The sequence below is a fragment of the Wasmannia auropunctata genome, unplaced genomic scaffold, assembly GCF_000956235.1.
Source record: "Wasmannia auropunctata unplaced genomic scaffold, wasmannia.A_1.0 LD336092.1, whole genome shotgun sequence".
Classification (NCBI taxonomy): Eukaryota; Metazoa; Arthropoda; class Insecta; order Hymenoptera; family Formicidae; genus Wasmannia; species Wasmannia auropunctata.
The window spans coordinates 2,436,483-2,457,253 of record NW_012026798.1 but is presented as its reverse complement, the minus strand read 5'-3'; the positions used below and the strand labels follow the sequence as shown (position 1 = coordinate 2,457,253).

At 43.9% G+C, this 20,771-nt stretch overlaps 1 protein-coding gene across 1 annotated transcript in view; it reads right to left on the bottom strand.

Annotated features, from left to right (window-relative positions):
- Positions 1-270: 270 nt before the first annotated feature.
- The window catches only part of LOC105463003 (homeobox protein B-H2), a 31,149-nt gene continuing 10,648 nt past the window's right edge, over positions 271-20,771 (bottom strand). The window contains exons 2-3 of the mRNA XM_011709985.1: positions 17,201-17,423; positions 271-4,486 (exon numbers count right to left, since the gene is read on the bottom strand). Coding sequence (XP_011708287.1) covers positions 3,616-4,486; positions 17,201-17,423 — 1,094 coding nt within the window. The 3' untranslated portion in view covers positions 271-3,615. The remainder of the gene's footprint in view (positions 4,487-17,200; positions 17,424-20,771) is intronic.

Sequence of the window (20,771 nt, the reverse complement as noted above, 5' to 3'; positions counted from 1 at the left end):
TTTCTCGCGTGAACCAACCCGATTGCCTTTCGTTATTTCTTCATAAACGATCACTCGATAAACTCTTTGTATATAATTAAAATTTAATTAGAGTAGATAAAAAATCTAACATCGATCTGACATTAGAGAAAAGAAATTCGAGACGTCGAAATCTTGAATTTCAAAAAAAAAACTCATGAAACTTTAAACTGATTTGTCCGAAGTGATTGTCGATAAAAATAAATACAAAAAAAGATCAAAAAATTTGTTTGTGATCAATCGAGATTTGTGCGCGAGGGAACGCATTCGGCGCGACGGATCTGAAAGAAGAACGCAAAACACGTTAAATTCAGTATAATATATTTTCCATATAATATAATAATTCTCGCTATACAGACATTATTTTACAAAGCATGGGTTTTCATATACTCTAAGTACTTCTTGCTGCGTTACTTAAACTACTAAACGCGCCGTGCGGGTCGACGTCCGCCGGCGGTATTTCCCGGGGACGCATCTGCGTTTCCGCACGGGAGACCCTCTTTCTCTTTCTCGCACGTTGTACAGCCTAATTTTATACATTCATAATACTGGTATGTCCTTATCGAACGCGTCGCGTGTCGTGTCGTCGAAATATCGAAACGCCGCGTTCTCGCCGGCGAAAGAAAAAAAAAAAAGAGAAAACGTCTCGCGACGCTCGATCTCTCGAGAACGCGTCTCGCGTACTCGCTACGTATACTGAAATCTGAAAAATACTTTGAAATATCTCGCATCTCGTATCTTGGCTTCAAGTCTCACGGACTCGTTCCGTCCTCGCGCGTCTTCATCCCGTAGAGGCTCGTGTCCGATTCCCCCTCTCCCCATCTTCGTATATTTACAGCTTTCGTATGTATCTCCATCTACGCGTGGATGGTCATATTTACAAAGTGGATAGCGCAGCTCACATTTTTACGAGACCGAAGTTGAAAAATCGCTCGTGTCGAACGAACCAACTCGCTGCTACGAGAATTCCGTAGACGAGAACGTTCGATCGGTACAAAACTTAGTTTCCCGTTTTTGTAAGGAATATTTAACATTTCTCCGTTTCAACATTAACGTTTTTTTTTTATCTTTTGGAACTACCGATTTAATCTATCGATCGTACCAACGACGCAAGAATTGCTACCTAATTAGATAGTTTTACTTCTCATCAGATAACGAGTTCTCGTTAATGTCTAACTCCATTCGTGTCCAGTCTCGTCATAGTTCCGAGAACATTTTAGCAATTTTCCGCGTAAGATTCGGTATAATTTTCGGCCTTAAGAGAATGGAAACGTATCGCGTAGAGACATGTAATCATCATTTGACGCAAACGTCGCATCGTCATCGTCGTTTATCGTGCGAATCGCCTATCACTGTGTGTCGTTTAACCGACAACAAGGACTCATACCAATGGTATGACGAGGATTCTCCCACACGTAATTCGTATTTAACTTACAACAATCGATACTACGACTCCGTTTACCACGATCAAGGTATCGATCTTTTTTTTTTTTCTAAGAAAGAAGAAAATATATGTGAGTCCGCTGCCGTTGTCGTTCACAAATTACCGGTCGCCGGTGTGTCGTGCAATTTTCGGGACCATCACCGTCACTTATGTAGATCTCGTCGATATTAATTAAGCCGGCCCGATACGTTCGTCTTCCCGGGGGGAAGAACGGCAGGTAAAATGCCAGGTTTTGCTCCGCCGACACGAGAACGCAGTTATTTGAATAGTCGAGACTCTCCCCTCCCCCTTCTCCTCTCTTCGCGTTCGATGCCCCATTTGCCGCCCCCTCCTTTTTTTGTCGTTCGTGGCGACCGCGTGTAATTTCGTGTCATTTTAGATTTCTTCCCCCGCGGCTAGGTCCCCTCTAATGTCATATTAATTGTACATTCGCGTTCGTCCGCGATTGGCCCGTTTCCTGGCGCGACTGTAACCGTCCTCGACACACGAAACCGTCCAATCGAGCCGGGTTCTCTAATCGACATGGTTCCTTATAAGTATTCGTTGCTATGAACGGATCGCATTAGACCGTGTTGCAAATTGAATGCATGCGATAAATTTTGAAAACCACACAAAAATCACCGTAATCGCAAATATCGATTGATTTCTTTGCAGATGTACGAGCATTCTCGGCATCAGAGGGGCGAGAATTTTATTTAAAATTGTGTAAGATTTAAAAAATTGAATATAAACTTTTGGCACAGCGAAATTTCTTGTCGATAATGTAATATCATTCGCCTGTACAAACTCTTACATCATTCTGCAAGGAAATCATTGATGTTAAGAGAATCGTTTAAAAAAATGCATGTTATATCGCGGTGAAGAACGTAATTTAATTATAAATATTAAAGAGAGCAATAAAATTCGCAATAAAATTAATCAACACGTAAATCCAAATTAAATAATTATCGCAGTGTAATTACCGATAATTGTGATCGAAATAAAACTCGTGAACGTAAATAATTTTACTCTGCAAATTGTAAAAGTATTGGAAAAACAAGTTTTCCTTTTTCAAGCGACGGGCCAATCGTACGAGCCACGCGAAGGAATGGAAAATGCAATAACGAATGGACAATGAACGAGTAATAATGAGTCTCCATTTGTCCGAGGGATAATGTTTCGGTGAGGCACGGGGATCTTTACTTTCGTCCGCTCTCTATAATACACGCCCGATCGTATCAACGTTGAATATATTGTTTCACCGTAACCCGCCATTCACTGAACGCTCAAATCACGAAGTTCGGTTAACCGCACGATATTTCCTGTTCGCTCTCATTATCTACAAAATCCCGGACGTCCCGTGCTATGTCACTTCCTGTTATACCTCACGAAATCGGCCGCCGTGCCGTTCCGTTCGCATCTCATTTCGCCGCGCGACTTCGCTTCAGAACTTCGCGAGAATCCCGGATCTCTCTTCACTTCGCTTTCTCCAGATTTTAAAATAACCGGTGATGTGAAGTAATCTCTATACTTAGTCTCTCCTCGATGCTTGCGTTCAACACTTCGGTATTTAGCATTTTAAACGGTCTCGTTGTATCAGCTGCATTCGTTTCTTCTTCGCTCGGATTCGCGATAGCTGCGTGGATCGATGCAAGTTCTCAAGGATATATATGTATATATACAGCGCGTTCCTTTCAGAATTATATAAATTTTATCGACCGATCTCCCGACAAATTCTCCATGTGGGAATCGATTTGTTTATTTATGAACTGTTAATGCAATAGCTGCTGAAATTTGAGCGACTTCGTTATCTCTCGTTCGAAATTGACTGATTAATGCTAGTTAAGTGAATTTGATTTTAATTATCCGTATCGGCTCTTCTCTCGCGATGAGTTTATCGCGTCAGTCAGTATACTTTCAAGCTTGCCCTACGTTTCAATAGCTGCCCGATTTCACACGAGAGCACTTCCAAAGGGATCATGTTCCCCTTGACAGCTTCTCTATCTTTTCTGATGTGAATTCTTCGTTCCGTCCATTCCGAAGTGATCGTCGGTAAGGAAATCAATCCATTCCACACGGCATTTCGTTTCCTAATTATCCTGCAGGACATACTTGTCTTCCTTCTCGTGCAATACCCCCGACGTGCCACCGCCGGTACCAGGATTCTCCATGCCCTAGATGTCGTGTATGCTCTCCTCGTCGCTGTCAGCCCTCACACTCCGCGGACTGTCCTCCCTCTGCACGGGCGATCTGTCCTGGCTCTGACTCCTGTCACGCTGTCGCGTTCGGTTCATGCCTTCCCGCCCGTCCACTATCTCCGGACTGTCTCTGTAGTAGTTGTTCAGGTTCGATAAGTTCGAGCCGGTCGCGAGGGGTCCGAGAGGGTTGCTGGGACCCGCCTGGATCATCGTCGAGGGATAAGATCTAACGTCCTTCCTGAGGGGCGATCGGTCCCTGGAGTCCGGGCTCTTGCTGCTCCTCTCCTGCTTCCTCGATCTGTCCATACTCTCCCTCCCCTCCATTAACTCCGGACTGCCTCGGTAGTAGTTGTTCATGTTGGAGGTCGGCATGGTGCCGAGAGGATTGCTAGGACCCGCCTGCATCATCTGCAGCGGGTACAGTCTCGCCGGCTTTCTAGTCGGTGATCTGTCTCTCGATTCCGGGCTCTTGCTCCTGTCCCTCTTCCTCGAGGACTCCCGGCCGTCGGCCATCTCCGGGCTGTCTCTGTAGTAGTTGCTGAGAGTCGACAGGCTGGAGCTCGCGGTCAGGGAGCCAAGTGGATTGCTCGGCCCCGCTAGGATCATGGGCGGATACAGGCGATAGGGTAGCGGCTTCTGCAGAGTCGCCGCCGCCGATGATGGCTGGTAGAAGAATCCGTTCGCGGGTAACGCGTGCGCGCTGGGATACTGCCAGTAGCGTCCTGCGGCAGGATGCGCGGGGATGGTCGCGGTGCTGCCGCTGTACAGATGCTGGAAGGCGGCAACGGCGAAATTGTTTTCGGCCATGATCTCGAAACCCACGATCGTTTGTCGCTTCCATTTCGTTCTGAAAGTACAAAGGAGGCGAGCACGTGAGTAACAATAATTCCGCGCGAATGTCCTCGCGATTTATTTGCACTCAAGTTTAAAGATCGAATTAAAGGTTTTTTTTTAATAGAAATTACTAATGCATATTAATGTGACGCATAATTACTTCATATTGAATACAAAATTTATATTATATTACAGAAATGTATCAGTCATAATATGAAAAATGTTGTAATTATAAGATAATGAATATATATAGAATAATTTACGAACATTGATATTTTTGACCTAACTTAATATCGCGCATATAAGAATGACGCGCGTCGGCACTAAAAAAGAATCATAAAACTACTGACGTGTTCAGTATTTTGATGAAGGCTATACGTCGGTAATGACCGGCGATGAAAAACGGCTCGGCTATTCAAGGTATTTACATCGGGGCGATCGTTATTCTTATAACGTAATATCGGCAAAATGGATCTAAGTTTGGCCTACCAATGTCAAACGGCGGGCCCGCGCGAGCCACGATATCGCGATATGAGGCTTGATCGCCGGAAGCACGTGCGAGCATAGCGTAGTTCCACGGTAGTTTTCCAGATTCTAACGGCGAGCGATAAGATCCGTTCCAAGTATTCAAGCTGCTCGGTTCTTTCGTTCGTATAGCGCGAAGTTTCGCCGGCATAAAAGGGATCGACTGGTGGCTTTTCGAGGCCACCACCACCACCCGAAGCAATCACGGGCTTTCTGCAATTTCTCCCTGGGACTCCCGATCCCCTTCCCTCTCTCGTAGAGTGCCTCCCTCTTCGCCCTCCTTCACGTATGTAAATCTCGATCTGGGACAATTACGCTAAAACGGGGTGGCGTGCCGCCAAGTGGTTACGTTGGCCACACTACCGGGAGCTTATTATACTAACAAATAGCCCGTGGAGTTTCAGTGCCTAATCATCGCGTATCATGGCACGCACACACATACATACGCACACATACGTGCATACGTATACACGCGTCACGAATACATATGCCGGAGCCGCACCTGCGAACGTAAAAGCGCCCTTAGACGCGCGCGAGACAGAGATATATCAACAGGCCGCATGGGTCTGGGAAGGGTTGATATCGTGTAACGGGAACGAAACGAACGCTATGGAACACGAAGAGAGACACGAGGCGAAATTCTCTACCGAGGGCCGTATTAACTGAACATTATTGCTCGGTAACACTGCAAATCATACCGCGAAAATCATGATACTTTTCGCAAGAATCAATACGCGAATTACACTCGCGCGATCGGTTGTACAGTGAAACAAATTGTGCCCAACGGAATCTTCGAATGGCGTGCATCAGGCACATGCATGTGCGATTTGGATGCTAAAAAAAGAATGTAATGTGTGCGTCAGAAAATGGAATAGAAGGAAAATAATATATGTCGTGTGAGCGCATGGAGAGAGCGAAATGTTTATTCGAGCTATTACTGAAGGTACTGATAGCGGATCTTTCGTTGTAAAGTCAACTTCTGAGAATAAATGAAATATATGAGGAATTAATATGACTGAAATAACGAGATATTCGCACTTATCGAAAATATAATTATGAAACCTACATGCTTACATTTTACTCGTTTATACATATAATATTTTAAATTAATGGGGCAAAGAACTGTCTCTCTCTTTATTTTTCTCTCCGGGTATATTTTTAAAGAAGAGATATATTATATTATGCTAAAAAAACTTGACAGTAAAAATAATTTTTATGAGACGTTTTTATGATGAAATATTGTAAGTAAATTTTTTTAATCTTTGCCGATGGTTAAGATTTATCAGTAAGACGAAAGTGAAGAAGAAGAATGTGGGATCCCGAAAGGTATCGACGTTTCACGAATTATCAAACCTGTAACCTTCGTATAATAATTCGAAAACTTGAATTTTTTTTTCTTCGTTTGATAAACATGATATGAGAGCGCGTGCTCACGCGATTAGGGGAACTCGCCCTTCATAAGAGAAATATATTAAAGTGCCGCGTTGAGCGGCTTAATACGAAATGAGGCGGATAAGACAGAGAAAAATGTACGTAAAGAGAAAACGACTGTGAAGGGCTATTATATTACATGAGCCAACCTGCCATAACGTTCATGAATAATATCAAGAAAATTACAACCCTTCCGTGGCAGCGAGGCGTGAATTACATCCGACGTTCTTGCTCGATAAGTGCAAGTAGTTTTTGCCACCCCCGCTACTATCGCTTCGAAAAAATATATATATATAAATATATATGTACACGTATATGCTCCTCATATTGTTCCTTGTAGCTCGTAACTAATTCAACCATAATTATGATATGTACAGATGTGTTATCGCGACGTCAATCAATGCTAGATTTCTTGAACGAATGATTTCGAATATTAGAGAATGGTTTTCACTAGGTGATTATATCTAAATACCTCATCTAAATACCTCTTGAATCAGGATACCAGGTATGTAATTTTTTCCTTACGGAAACATAAAAAGTGAAAATTTTCATCATCAACTTCAATGATAATATCTTCAGAAATTTTCACTTTTCATATTTCCGCCGTAGGAGAAAAAGTTATATGATCGGTATTTAGGACGTAGAATCGTCGGTATGAAATTAATTATCATCACAGTTGGAGATAGAGATACGCTAAAAATTTAATTGAGATAATTAACATTTTTAGAACTTATCGGCAATTATCCGTAGTTTTATCGTTATCAACATCTAATCAAATAAAAAATTTCGTCGACGAATTGCATATCCCTCGAGATCTTCAGAGCTGGTCACTTTTTGTTCGCGATGATAAATCAAATCAACTCTGTCTCTCAACTCTGTCTCGATAAAAATTCGACGCATGAAATTCAGGCGATAATTAACGAGCACCACCGACGTGTCGCGTACATTTGTTATATTTTTTTTTTGTTGAAATTGCGGCCGCAATAAAAAAAAGATCGTACCTTCGAAACGCAACCGCAAATGTTACAGGGTGTAATAGCCGCGAGGAGCGGAGGGCAGAGTGGGATGCACTTGGTGGTCGGAGTAATTAATAATCAAGAGATCCGCGCCTGGCAAGGGACAAAGCGGCTCTAACGGATATGCAGCTCGCACGGAAAATTCGACAATTAATATATTTCGTGGGGTGCGAGCCCACCCCTCTCTCCCCCTCTCTTGTTCTCTCGGCGATTCTGTGCTGATGTATAGTCGCGAATGTGGGCCACAGTCTCACTGTCTCTCTCATTCTCTCTCCCCTCCCCCTCTCCCGATATGGCTCTGCTCGCCCTTTTGTGACGGGTTGCGATAGGGGAGGTTGCAGTAAAATCGTTCATGAATTTTAAACAGGCACCTCTGAATCGAGCCACGATCATTTCTCATTTTTCTGCCGGCACGTCGGAGGCGCAAGAAGGACGAGCGTGTCCGAGCGCGAGAATCACAGAGAGAAAGAGAGAGAGAGAGAGGGGAAGAGAGAGAAAGGGAAAAAGAGCGACGGTGACAGACAGCGCCGGGAACCGCTCGTGCGATTATATGATGAGTAATGTTTTTTAATTCCCCCACTTTCTGCTGGGGATAGCGATTTTCGAGTGCAGCCACTCTAAAACACCCTTAATTGCCCGTTGGCTTTTTATAGTCGTCCGCTAGGAGCTAGGGGGGCCGGAAGTAACAGGGGACTCGGAGAGGGAGAGGCGGGAAGAGAAAGAAGGAGAGACGAGAGGAGTCATTGATTTATCGCCTCCTGAGGTGCTCGAGGGGGCTGCTTGATCTCGCTCGAATGAGACGAGATGGGAGGATGAGAGAGAAGGGTTGGAGATTGGCGAAGAAAGTGTAACGATCGCTTCCATCACCGCTTCTATCCTAATGATCGTGCAGTTCCTCCAGATCGTGTTGGCCACGCCGGAAAAAGTTCCCGTCCTTTCTTACGGCGAACACTCCTGAAAATCGATCGCATCGCTCCGAGCGACGCGTTTCTCCCGTCGTCATTGTCGAGTGTCAAAGTGACGTGTTGCTTAGAAATCTTGGGGTGACTTACGCGCGGCGCCCTTCGTGAGACAGGAAACGCGTCCGAGTATTACGAGCGTCAATCGACTTGAAAATTACTGTCGCGGTACTTGAGAAATTATTATCCCTTTCGCATTTCTCCTCTTTCCTGTCCGATCGTATTTTAATATTTCCCCATTCGTATTTTAATGATGACAAAATAACGAAAATAATGACTGTAATATGTGTAATACTTTATTGCCGTGCCTACTCTCCGTCTTTGTCTTCAGTGGCGAATGTATTCCAGAAGTTAAATCAGAAATTCAATTATTTACTGACATTTTTCAAGCACGCAACGAGGTAAGCTCGACGATTAGCGAGTCGAAAAGCGATAAACGCGACTCGCCGAAGACGTATATCACGAACGTCCAGCTGTAACAGCCAGAAGCGAAAAAATGGCACATCGGCAAGAAGGAGAGGGCGAAAACTAAGGGGAGAGTTAATGCATTTATAATGGTGGCTGGGTCTGTTCGCTACTTTTGCGGTTACATGCCTGTGCGACACTAATGTCCTGAAGCCGCTAGGGCGCTTTGTGGTAATAATGGTGACAGCGAGACCGAGAGAAAGAGAGAGAGAGAGAGAGAGAGAGAGAGAGAGAGACACGGTACAGAGAGAAAGGGTAACATATTTTCAAATTATTATTCGCCTCAATGATTACGAGACACATGTTTCATAATGTAAAGCTTGTCCGAAATCGCATTGATATTCACAGAATGATTATTGGCACATGGTATGATTATTACTTGGTTACTAATGTAGTATTTTATAACGCTTTTTAATAATGAATTTTGAGATATATCTATGATAATGAAAAATTTTGCAAATTTTACTATTTCAAAATAGTTCTTTTATATTAAATGATTTATACATGATTTATAATTGTAAGTTACAATATACTAAATTTATAATTTTATGTTTAGAATATGACTTTTTCTAGCGTTTATTATAATCTATATTGTAAATTTTATATTTTTAAATTTTAATTCTATTATAAACATTAATTTTTTTTTATTATAGTTGACAATATTTTTTAAAAAATACATGAGCTTGTCACACGTAGAGAGATGCTTTAATTATGAAAATCTAAAAAAGATATAGTAAGTAAAATTTCTTTTTTATGTACGAAAATTAGGGACTTTCTTTTGAATGATTTAATTATAATCTCCACAAATAAAATTTATAATTTATTTTTTAGAAATGTATTAGAATCTCTTATAAATCTTACATTTAGTGTTTAAATTTGAAGATTTATTAATTTTTAAAATACTTAGCATTTTTTTCTTTATAACAATATAATTTCAGATAAATAAATTATATAGAATATAAATATAATAAAAACCGTAGAACGTTGCAGATTATTATTTCCAATAAAATTATAAAAAGAAATCTACGCGACCTCATTTTGAACAAGAACTCGCGGCGACATTAATTAAACCCGCCGGTTAAGCGTCTCGCGGGGGTAAAAAGAGTTAATCAGGTGATTATATCCAAGCTAAGAGGAGGGCCGACAAAATGCGCATGCAAATACGTCGTTACCGGGTATGCCCGGACTGTTATCGCGCGCCATCCGATTAGCCCCGTTTTTCTAGCTATTTCGTGAAATTCCGCGGCGGCGGTGCGGTGCCCCAAGGGGGCACGGAATCGCGCACGAAATCGCTGGAGCTGCCGTGACGCAAGCCGCGATCGAAACGAGCGCATTCGACATAAGTACTCGCGAAATCAAGGCGACCCGTTATGAAGCGGTTTACCGGAGGCGTGGGAAGCCCGCGTCGTTCTTCCGGTGTGCCGCGGCAGAAGAGAGAAGGGTCTCCTTCCCTCCTCCCCCCTTCCCCCCTCCCGAGAGAAGTGAATTCTCACGATCGCGACGTATGTAACGCGCTGGTGATGTCGTCACATCGTGACGACGCAATGTCATAATTCATAATGCCATCACCGGAAAGTATCATCGTCGAAAAGTCATCGCTCGAACGCGTTTCAGGCATTCAGGAAGACGGTACCTTATACAATATTAACATAAAATTGTGTCTACTAATTATCTCTTCCAAACGGTAATGTTGAAAAAATTATCCATGTCTTGTACAAGATCAAAAATTTTCCAAACAAATAAAGTTCGATGAAATGTAAGAAAATGTCATTTAAACGAAAAACGTTAAAGTCAGAAGCATCTCGCTCGGGGAGCATTAAGATCATTTGCAGTGCCTCGATTGTTCGCGTATATAAGAGTCAAAGAGAAATGCGTGTTTGTCGCGTCAGATTTATCGCTCGTATGTCACTATTAATTTCGAGCGTGAATGTCATCCAAGCGTAAAACGTGAAAATAATTCTTCTTTATTTTCACGAATTTTAATTCGCGAGCGAGCTATCACTGCGGGAATGTCCCCCCCCCCCCCCACCCCTCGCGATCGTTCGTCATTCCTCTCTCCACGACGCATTTCGGCGCCGTTACAGATAATCCCTTGCCCTCCTCCTCGCCTCCCCATGCATTTGCATTCTTCGCGAATACGGATTATCGTTTCTCCCTATAGCCTATAGGCGCGTAGCGAAATACCGCTGCGCTGCGCGCGCGTTCACGGCGTAATACTTGATGGCATGTAACGAGCGCAAAACCGTGTGAAGGATTCAGCCTTCGCATCCCCCTTATTCGCCGTAAGTCGCGCGATGATCAAGTCCACGCGATGTAGTTTCTTCGGTTCGCGCGATAGTTTGCGCGCTCGTTCAAGTTTTGCCCGCGCGCGCTGATCTCCCGCGAGGATTCTCAGAGAGCCCCGCGCGCGAGTTTCTCCGCGGGATAAGAGCCACGTCGCCAACCTAATTTCTTTCACACGTTCGAGGGGGGAGGGGGGAGGGAGGAGGAGACGGGGAGAAGCATTAGCGCGATTGCGCTCGTGCTCGAAACTCGTGCCCGGCAAATAAATCACGTTTAAGCTTACAGTCACATCGCACACGATAGAGCGTAATTTTAAGCTCGAATGAGTTTTCTCTTGCTTACTCCGTTTGGCTTTTAATGGAGTCACGTTTGCTTATTATACCGCGAGAAAAATATCGAGCGACGAATATCTCATTACAGCTCGAAAGCGCGATGACGCGTCCTACATGTATAAACGTATTAAACTTTCGTTAAAATTATTCTACGTTTCCTTTTTTTCCCTCACCGTGCGCTTTCTGCGCTTTATATCCTTTTTTCCATGGCGTGACATGTGCATCTGCTAATTGCAAGAGCGTACATTGAGTTACGCGATAGCGCGAAAAACGCGAGCGACGTAGGTGTGCGGTTGTAATTTTATATAAAAAAAAAAGAAACAAAATTCGAGCTGCCGCATAATATTTTAGAATTACGAGTCACGTTCCGAGAACAGAATCCTTTCTCGCGTAGGACGTGTAAAAGATGGAACAACATATGTATGAAGTCCATGAGTGCAACAAGGCGACGTAATGCAAATATCATCAACTAAAATTGCACTTTTTTTCTCGACATCGCACCAGATTAAAAAGATTCACATATCTTAAACTTAGGCTTTTATCGTTAATATAAAATCGTACCTTAAATTTAATCTTTAAACAGAAAGACAAAGTCATGTCTGAAACTTGACGCTTTATCTTCAATTGTTTTATACATGTATTTCGTTCGACTACGCCAAATGAAAACATTGCGGGAATTACATCCTTTCATCTTTTACTTACGCAATTACAATTTTTCCGAAGAAGCTCAATTAGTTTTTCAAGACAATAACAGTTAGATAGATATATCTTTCGCTAATTCATATTGGAAAATAATAAATGTTTGCAAAAACATAGTTAATATATGGCCAGAAGAAACCGAGGCGTATTGAGGTAACGGATCAAAGTCGCTAATCACGCCAGGTGACAGTGATACTCGCCGCTAATCTTCCGTAGATACGCAAACAACGCAGTCTCCGTACGTATAAAATCCGGTGAGTTGAATTACGGAATGGGATAAACGCGCGCCGGTCCCCTGACGTTTCATTAAAATGCACTTTCCGAGCCGAGCATCGCGTCGATATTATAAAGATCGAGTGAGGCGCACGCTTCGTCAGCGTTAGCACATACGTACTGCACGCTACTTGCGTGGCTCGCTTATGGCCGGGCACGTAATTAGCCGATAAGTAGAGACGATTTGCCGCGAGTAACGTAACGAGTCCTAATGACTTCTAAACAACTAAACGACCGAGCGACCACGTGTGTACGCGCGGCACCGGCGTGTATGTATACCTATATGCAGCGTGCCGCGGAAAAGCGAGGAGCGTATCGCTTATCGCTGGAAAAGCGCTTTGCAGGCGAACCGCAATCTCCGCGCGTTTAGTTTCTCAGCGTCGATTTCACGGAAAGTTTCGTGCGGAAAGGCATTGCGGTCGATCGTGACTGCCGTGCGTATGTGTATGGTGTGTGAGACCGTGTGTCTGTGCGAGCGCGCGCGTATATGTCGTGCAATCGTTCAGATGACTCATTGTTGAGCGTAATTTGCGTGCGTGCGTGTTGGTTGATCACTCGATGAATGAGACGTCTGTTAAGGGAAGTAACGTAACGTTTTCGAATTATTCATCGTGCGCAGTCCTGCGAATAAGTTTTCTTCAAGGAGATCGGTTCTCCTTGCTCGGTTTGATAAATCTCGCATCTCCTGAAGACCTATCCAATATTTATGAGAAAAAAACGAAAAGGAGAGAAACCACTTGCCGCGCGAGTCGTAGCAGTTGTTCGGATAATTCATCGTTGGGCATAATTAACGTACAATTGACGGCGATTAAATAAGATGTCTGTAAGGAATCTAATAGGAAAAAAACACAGGGAAGAACGGTTGTTAAATAAATTCATGTGTTTCCGCGAGATTACTATAATTGTTAATCGCCACGACTGCGCATTATCCGTCGTTGATAGAACGCATTTATTTATCTCTCTTTCGTCGCAATTTATTTTTCCAAAATCCAACAAGGATGCCCAAAGATCCGTGCAAAGTCAATTTGCATTTCAAAACAAGCTAACGTTCTCTAAAGGAAATTATCGTCTTTCATGGCATTTTGTATTCATGATATATGATGATAAATTTATCAGAAATAAATTCTCACGTAAATAAATAACAAACTTCAAAGTCCGCACACAACCAAGATTCGTCGAGATTCGTTTTAAGTCGAGCTGGACACGCGAAGCAGCAGTGTTTTCGCGTGGGATTGACTCGAATCGCGGTACAGGCATTAGAGCGTGTGGTTTTGCGCGGCTTTTGCGAATCTTCGCGGCGTCGCGCGAAGATCTGGTTTTCGGCGGGCGTTTAGTCCCGGGGAGAAAAAGGGAGCAGAGAGAAGTCCGCGTCGCCGTGGCGCCCGAGGTGTGGCCGGCGCCTCCGCGAAGAAGCGCCGAGTCACACCGCATCGGGGCGGTGCACCGAGCAACAAAACTTTAAGCGGGCACTTAAGAAGCCGCCCGTCAGTCAGGAGCGTCACTAATTTTCCCGGCTTTTTGCCGCGGCGCGGCGGCCTCCTGCACCTCCCCGCGCGCGTCATCCTCTCGCGCGACGATACGTGCCGCGGTGCGCACACGTGCTCCCCCCCCCCCCTCCTTTCTGTCTGGACTTCGTTCGGTTTCCTGATTTTCGTCCTAATTAAGCGCGGGCGAGTGTCAACATGGCGAAAATTAATTAGCGCACGCCGCGGCTACATCGGAGAACGGGGTGAAAGAGGCGGGAGGGGGAGAGAGGGAGGAACTTCACGGCTCGAAGTATTGCGCGAGACGTGTACAAAGATTAAAGCGCACGTCATGCTGATCTGTAATTTATGCCGCGCGCGATATACGGTACTTCGCACTTTGACGGTATTTGATGAAACATGTAGCGATTAATATAGGTTCCGCGGGCATACCAGGTTTGATTCCGTTGACACGGGTGTACTTATTACGTCGCGGGTGTATCGTACCGCGTATGATTGTGCGCCTTTTAACTTCTAATTACGTCGATCGGAAATCCCTGCATCGTGCAAACAACTCTACGAGTTGTTGCAGCAGCTGATTGTAAAGCGAGAGAATCGCGCGAAAAGCGCTTCTGTTTTTTCCTTGCCGGACTATTTTCTGTACAACTATTCAAAATTCAATCGATCATCAGGCAGCTCGCTCGTGCCGGAAACGTTCACGTTTCCAATTCGACACGCATGAACTAGCAGACAAAACCCGAGTTTATTTCTCGGATCGGCATGACGGCCGGGCGAAACGCAAACGAGATATAACAGTAATTCGCGCGCGCTACGCAAGTTCTGTATCAAAAGCGATCCTTAATCACCGTTGTCCATTACGCTCCGATCCGGGCGGTAATGAGCGAGCAAACTGCCGACTGTAGAAATAAATAGCCGTAACGATTACGCCGTGTACAATTGCGATGTGCGGCGGTGCCGCCGAGGTGATACGGGAAACGAGCAGCAACGCGTCTTTGAAAATCGTTGACTCGGCGGCACGCAATTACGCGCAAGAAAAAATTGAACGGCCGCCGAAATGCAGGCGGTCTTTCACGATCGGAGCGGCGGCGGCGGCGGCGGCGCAACGCTTGGCAGCGCTCGCTGCCTGTCATTACGCCATTCGCTCCACCGGTAATTGACAGTCTAATGACACAGTCTAGAGTTCTGGCGCTCGCCTCGCCCGGCCTCAGCCTTTTCGTACATCGTACATCACGATCTACGAAGGATCCTCATTAACGATTCGCCTTCTTTGTGCGCGATCGGCCGCTTGTCTAAACTAAACGGCCGCCGGCAGAAGTCGCGAAGTCATGACTTGTGGGTGTTCCCTGCTAATCACCGTACGTTCAGCGCGACGGGAGGAACAAGAGAGTAATGATAATTAAGTGCGTAATGAGATCAATGTAGCCGGCGCGGTGGATTTTGCATATCGGCCGTGTATGTGTAAAATCGAGATTTTAATCGACGAGCCAGAATTTTAGGTGGAAATAGCCGTACTGTAAAAATGTAACATAATAAGAAAAAAGAATTAAATTTTTAAAATGAAAGCATAGTTAAAATCAATTTTTTTCTAGGTTATTTGTAAAAATGAGTTGCATTTATTAATGGAAAAAATAAAAAGTGTTTATGTTAATGTTGTATTCTTAAATTATCATCACGAATAAAAGAGGAAAAAATTTTATATGACTATATTATAAAGAATTTACATATAACAAATACTATATATAGATCTATGATATTATTTGCCACCTGTATAGTTTTTAAAGAAAAGAGAATTGTATAGAACTTTCCCCGTCGATGTTACACTCGTTTACTCGGGACGAAGCGTGTCGAAATGATTTCCGCCGGACCAGCCGCGGCATGCGATTTTAATTTCGTTCGGTAAACTTTTGGCGCGGGGCTTGCGAGCCGACCAACAAGCCTGCTGATTAGATTGGAAAGAGGTAGATGGCCCATGAAAAACTACGAAACTACTGGCGCCACTGGATGACTTTGCAAAACCGCATTTACAAAGGACGCCGCGGAAGATTTTGAAACCGATTCCAATCGCTTGATGGTCTTACTTTCGTAAAGGAACCGACGATGGGATTTCAAATTAATCTTGTAATGGATCAAATGTATAAAATAACAGTCCCAATATTTTTTCAAACAACAAATCTTTTCACTAATGTATTCTCCAATGTCTCATATTAACCTTCGAAAAAAAAATGTGTCTTCCATATCTTTAACGGCATTCAAAGCCTGAAAATGAGCTCGGAGTGCTCGAACGGAAATAAATTACACGCTTGTTACACATTTTTGAATTTTCTCCTTGAGAAATTACTTTACAAACTGTGTGCTAAATAACAACCAAAGTTTCTTTAGCTTATTAAAGAATTAAAGTGTCGCCCCTCGACGAGGCGACGATATTCTTACGATGGGCCCGCAAAACCGGTAACAGAGGCGCATGACTCTCGAGATACTTGCTCGGGTTTTGGCCAACGATCCTCGCGTTTAACCACGTAAACAACGCCTTTGTTGGCCGCCGCGATTTCCATTTACGGATTCGACACGCGCCGGCACAAAGAACCGCGCCGCTATGCTTCCGAGACGGGGGGATCGTGATGAGGAGCTTTCTATCCGATATTCAACAATGTATAACGCGAGCATCGAAAGGTCGATCGATCGTCATGGTTCCACCTTTGTCTCTTTAGAGTCAAACTTTTAACGGCTATTCAACGGTTTTTTACATGCGGAGCCTCATCATGTAGTCAATCGCGCGTTGAAGGGCTAATATACTTCTAGTAATTATCTTTCAATAAAAATTTCCTCAGTATTTTAATAAGAAACTCGATCGAAAAAGTCGAACACTATACGACGTTCATGATAATTATTTTTAACTTTTCGATATTGCTTAAAAGAAAAACAGGCCGTCGTTTTTACAATAAACATAATATACACAATAATAAATATAATACAAAATATAATATATACAATATTAAACATAATATATACAATACGAATTTCCCGAACTTGCTCCTGTTAATATAATATGTAATATATACTATAAATGCTAACCAGAGTACTATTGATACATTTCATTTCACGGTTTAGTTATGGGCCAGTCCTGAATAAATTTTTAAATGTAAAAAAATACTAGTGTATCGCGATTGCTTGCGTCCTGATGGCGACCCATAAAATTAATTATCGTCCGCATATGTCGCGTTGTGTTTCATTTAGAAATTAGTAACGCGTCTTTCGCTTACCTTCTGTTTTGGTACCACGTTTTCACTTGCGTGTCCGTCAGCTGCAGTTTCGCCGCCAGCTCCATCCTGTCCTGCACGCTGAGGTACTTTTGCCGCTCGAAGCTCTTCTCGAGGGTCTGAAGCTGGTGATCCGTGAAAGCTGTGCGCGCCTTGCGCTGCTTCTTACTCTGCGCGGAACCCAGAGAACTCGAGGACGAGCTTTTAGGATCATCCTCTTTGCCACCTGAAATTGCAAAACTGTTGATATTGAACGTCTCCTTGCTTCCCTTCCGTCTAGTCGTGCAACTTAGCGGCTTAATAAAGTTATCTCCAAAGCGGAGAGAATACGATTCTGAGTTGAGCTTAAGAGTTACTTGAACGCTCAATGAATAACAAATTAATTTAATTACAATTATTAGTTATTTTTAGAAATTATGCATAACGAGATTTCACTTGTCGTTTAATTTTGAGCAAAATATTTTAACTAAATTTTTGTCTTACGAGATTTATATACTTCCTGAAATATACTATATATAAGTTTCACAATATTTACTAGTACAACTATTTTGCCAAAAAGATCCCCGTAAAGAATCGCCAGTCTATCAGGAATTGCGAAGTGCCAAGCTTTTGTTTTCGCGGAGGGTTGGAATCGATGCCGCTCGCGTGGATTATACGCGGTGTCGTTTTTGTCGTTGCCTACATGGCGATTGCAGCCGCCTCTCTATCAGCGAAACAGAAAGCGAGAGAGAGATAGAGAAAGAGAGAGAGAATGAGTGAGTGAGAAAGAGAGAGAGAAAGAGAGTGGGATCCTTTTGTTCTCAGTTCGACTCTCCGCGCAGCCGAGAGCCGATTGGCTGGTATCGCGGATTGGACCACGCAGCCGCGTCGAGACGCCGCAAATTATCCCCTCGATACGTCGCCGTATCCGGAGAGAGATAGAGAAAAGAGAAGGGTGGGATTCCCCGAGGAAACCGATTACACCCGATACGAGTAACACTCACACGCAGCACACAGTCGCGCGCCCGTGACCATCATCCCTCTCGAAACTCATTACATCATCGTTCTTGTCGTAGAAGAAAAGCTTGGTAAGGAACAGGTGACTTTTCAGAACAGGGAATTAATAGCAATGATCAAAAAGAGATGAATAATGAAAAAAAAAACGGGATAAGAAATTAAGCCACTCTCAAAGATTTTTAAACTTAATTGGAATATTACAAATACATATATTATTTGTTGCTTGGATTAAAGTTTAAAAAATTTTTAAAAGTGGCCAGTTTCTATAAATATTTTTTATTGTGGTTGTCTTTTCTAAAAGTTATAACTTCTAAATGTGATGTAAATTTTTAGAGCAATTTTTTTAACGTAAAAAAACTTTGTGCGTTTCGTCAGATAAATTATCCAACCCTCGAATTATCTCGCAGCGGGGGACGTGTCTTGTCGCGAGTAAATCGAGCAATCTCCCGAGAAGTTCCGATCAGAAAACCATCGAGACCTAACCTCCTGGGGGAATAAAAGCCCGCACAGGCTTCTAAAAGTATCTAAAGGCCCGTTGTCGCGAGCTCATCGATTGGAACGGTCGTGCATGGCGCGGGAGAAGCGTACCCTGGCAGGAGGTGGAACCAGAGGAGGGGGGAGATGCAGCCAGGAATAACATAGCGCCGGAAGGGAAGTGGCGGAGAGGGAGGAGGAGGAGGTCGGGAAGATAGAAAGCTCGTGGATTGAGTTAACCCGGACGAAAGCGCGGCTCTTAGCCCCCGTTTGATCGGCCAGATTCGCTCGAACGGGTCCAGAGTCTACCGCGCCATGTTGGCTACCATGGCATGTGTGCGCGCGCGCGCGCTCGCGAGCACCCCTGATTCCCTCCCTAGAAAAGGTTTGGAGGCAAGGAATCCCGTTCCTAGCCTGCGTCGGCACCACAGCTCGATTCGAGAGCTCGACTCCCGAGACTTGTCCGCGAAACGCGGAGAAAAAGGGGTGGACGCGATAAGGGGCGAGGGAGGGGAAGAACGGGGGGAGAATATAAGAGTGGAACGGTGGAAACGGAGGTTGGAAAACTAAATTTACTATGTGATACACTTAGAGCCCGGGTCCCGACCGACGTCGGAGTTCTCCTTTTGAGACACTTCCAAGACGTTAGGCGGAACTTTTCCCACCCCCAAGCTAGCCCCCTGCCCTTCCTTTGCCCAGTAACTCGAGAACCATCGCGAAACATCCATCCCTCTTTTTTCCCCCCGTCCACCCGCGCCGTTCGTCTGCGAGGCACGTAGCCCGAGGCTCAGGGCTTATCTGTGTCCGCCTCGTCCTTACGAGCGTGTTCATGCGCCACTCTTTACCCCCCAGCGTTTTCACTTTGATGCGAAATGGCGACCGCCCGCGATCGGCTTTGCGCAAAGTGGTCCTCCATCCCCGGGATTTGAAATCACGATTCGCGATCATATGCTTCCTGCGCATCGATCTCCGTGTATCAATAACGAGATAAAATTAAAACGCGAGATATGTCAGTGAATCGATGAGCGAAGTAATAGTAAATCGTGTATATACTTCAATTGTCCGGTAATAACACGTGTCACGAGTGATGCCATTAATTGTGTAATGTTCTTCAAAGCATTACACAATGGCTATTATGCTTTTCATTGGCAGCAAAAATAGAAAATTGTTGAAACGTAAAAAAAAAGTACTTCCAGGTCATTCAGTTAGCAATTCACTCTTTATAAGCGTTGCTCTCTTCCACTCGGCTTTGTAACCTAATGATTCGCTTCAACAAGAGAGATAATCGATTTTTTTTTCTCACTTATAACAATAACGCGACGTTACAAATTCCGCACATTATTCATTACACCATAAAGCCATCCAATTATCCGTCCGATAGTTGCAATATTACCCAGTGCCATCAATGTAATTACGCAGCGACATTACACATTGAAATAAACTCATCAATATGGACTTTCTTCGCGAATATAAAGGGCTCCACGACGAAGCGCGCGTCACTTATCAAACAAAACGTACGCGTCAAATCGCGCGCTCGTAACGATCAGACGAAACTTTAGCGTTAAAATGGATCTGTTCCCCGCGCGAGGCGAACAGCGATCTGAATTTGCCGGCGCGGCGGACTTCTCTTTCTCTCTCTCTCTCTCTCTCTCGCGTAGAATATTTCAGCAAAGTTCTCAAAATACTCTCAAGATGTTACCGGGAACTTCGGTCTAGCCGCTAAAGTAACTCGAGCACCTTCTTTCCTTTTGGGGACTAGGACAGCTTTCCTTATCTTTCCACATCTTTTGCCGACACGTATAGTCACCGGGTTTTATGTAGACTTGTCTATCTATGGTTATAAAACGTGTTACAACGACTTTTTACATACGTACTCTGTATGTTATTCTTCTCTAGTTCATACTCCGTAGAAACAAGTCAGTTCTCGAGGGATTTTTCAAGTAACGTGAGCTTTCGATCGTAGAAGAAATTAAGCGAAACGCTACCAGGTTTAAGGTTTCATGTATCCATGTTGTTAATATTTCATTTTATCAGAACACTGTGACAATTTCGAGAAAAAACTTTCAAGTAGATTTTGAAAAATTAGTATGATTTTAAAGAAACT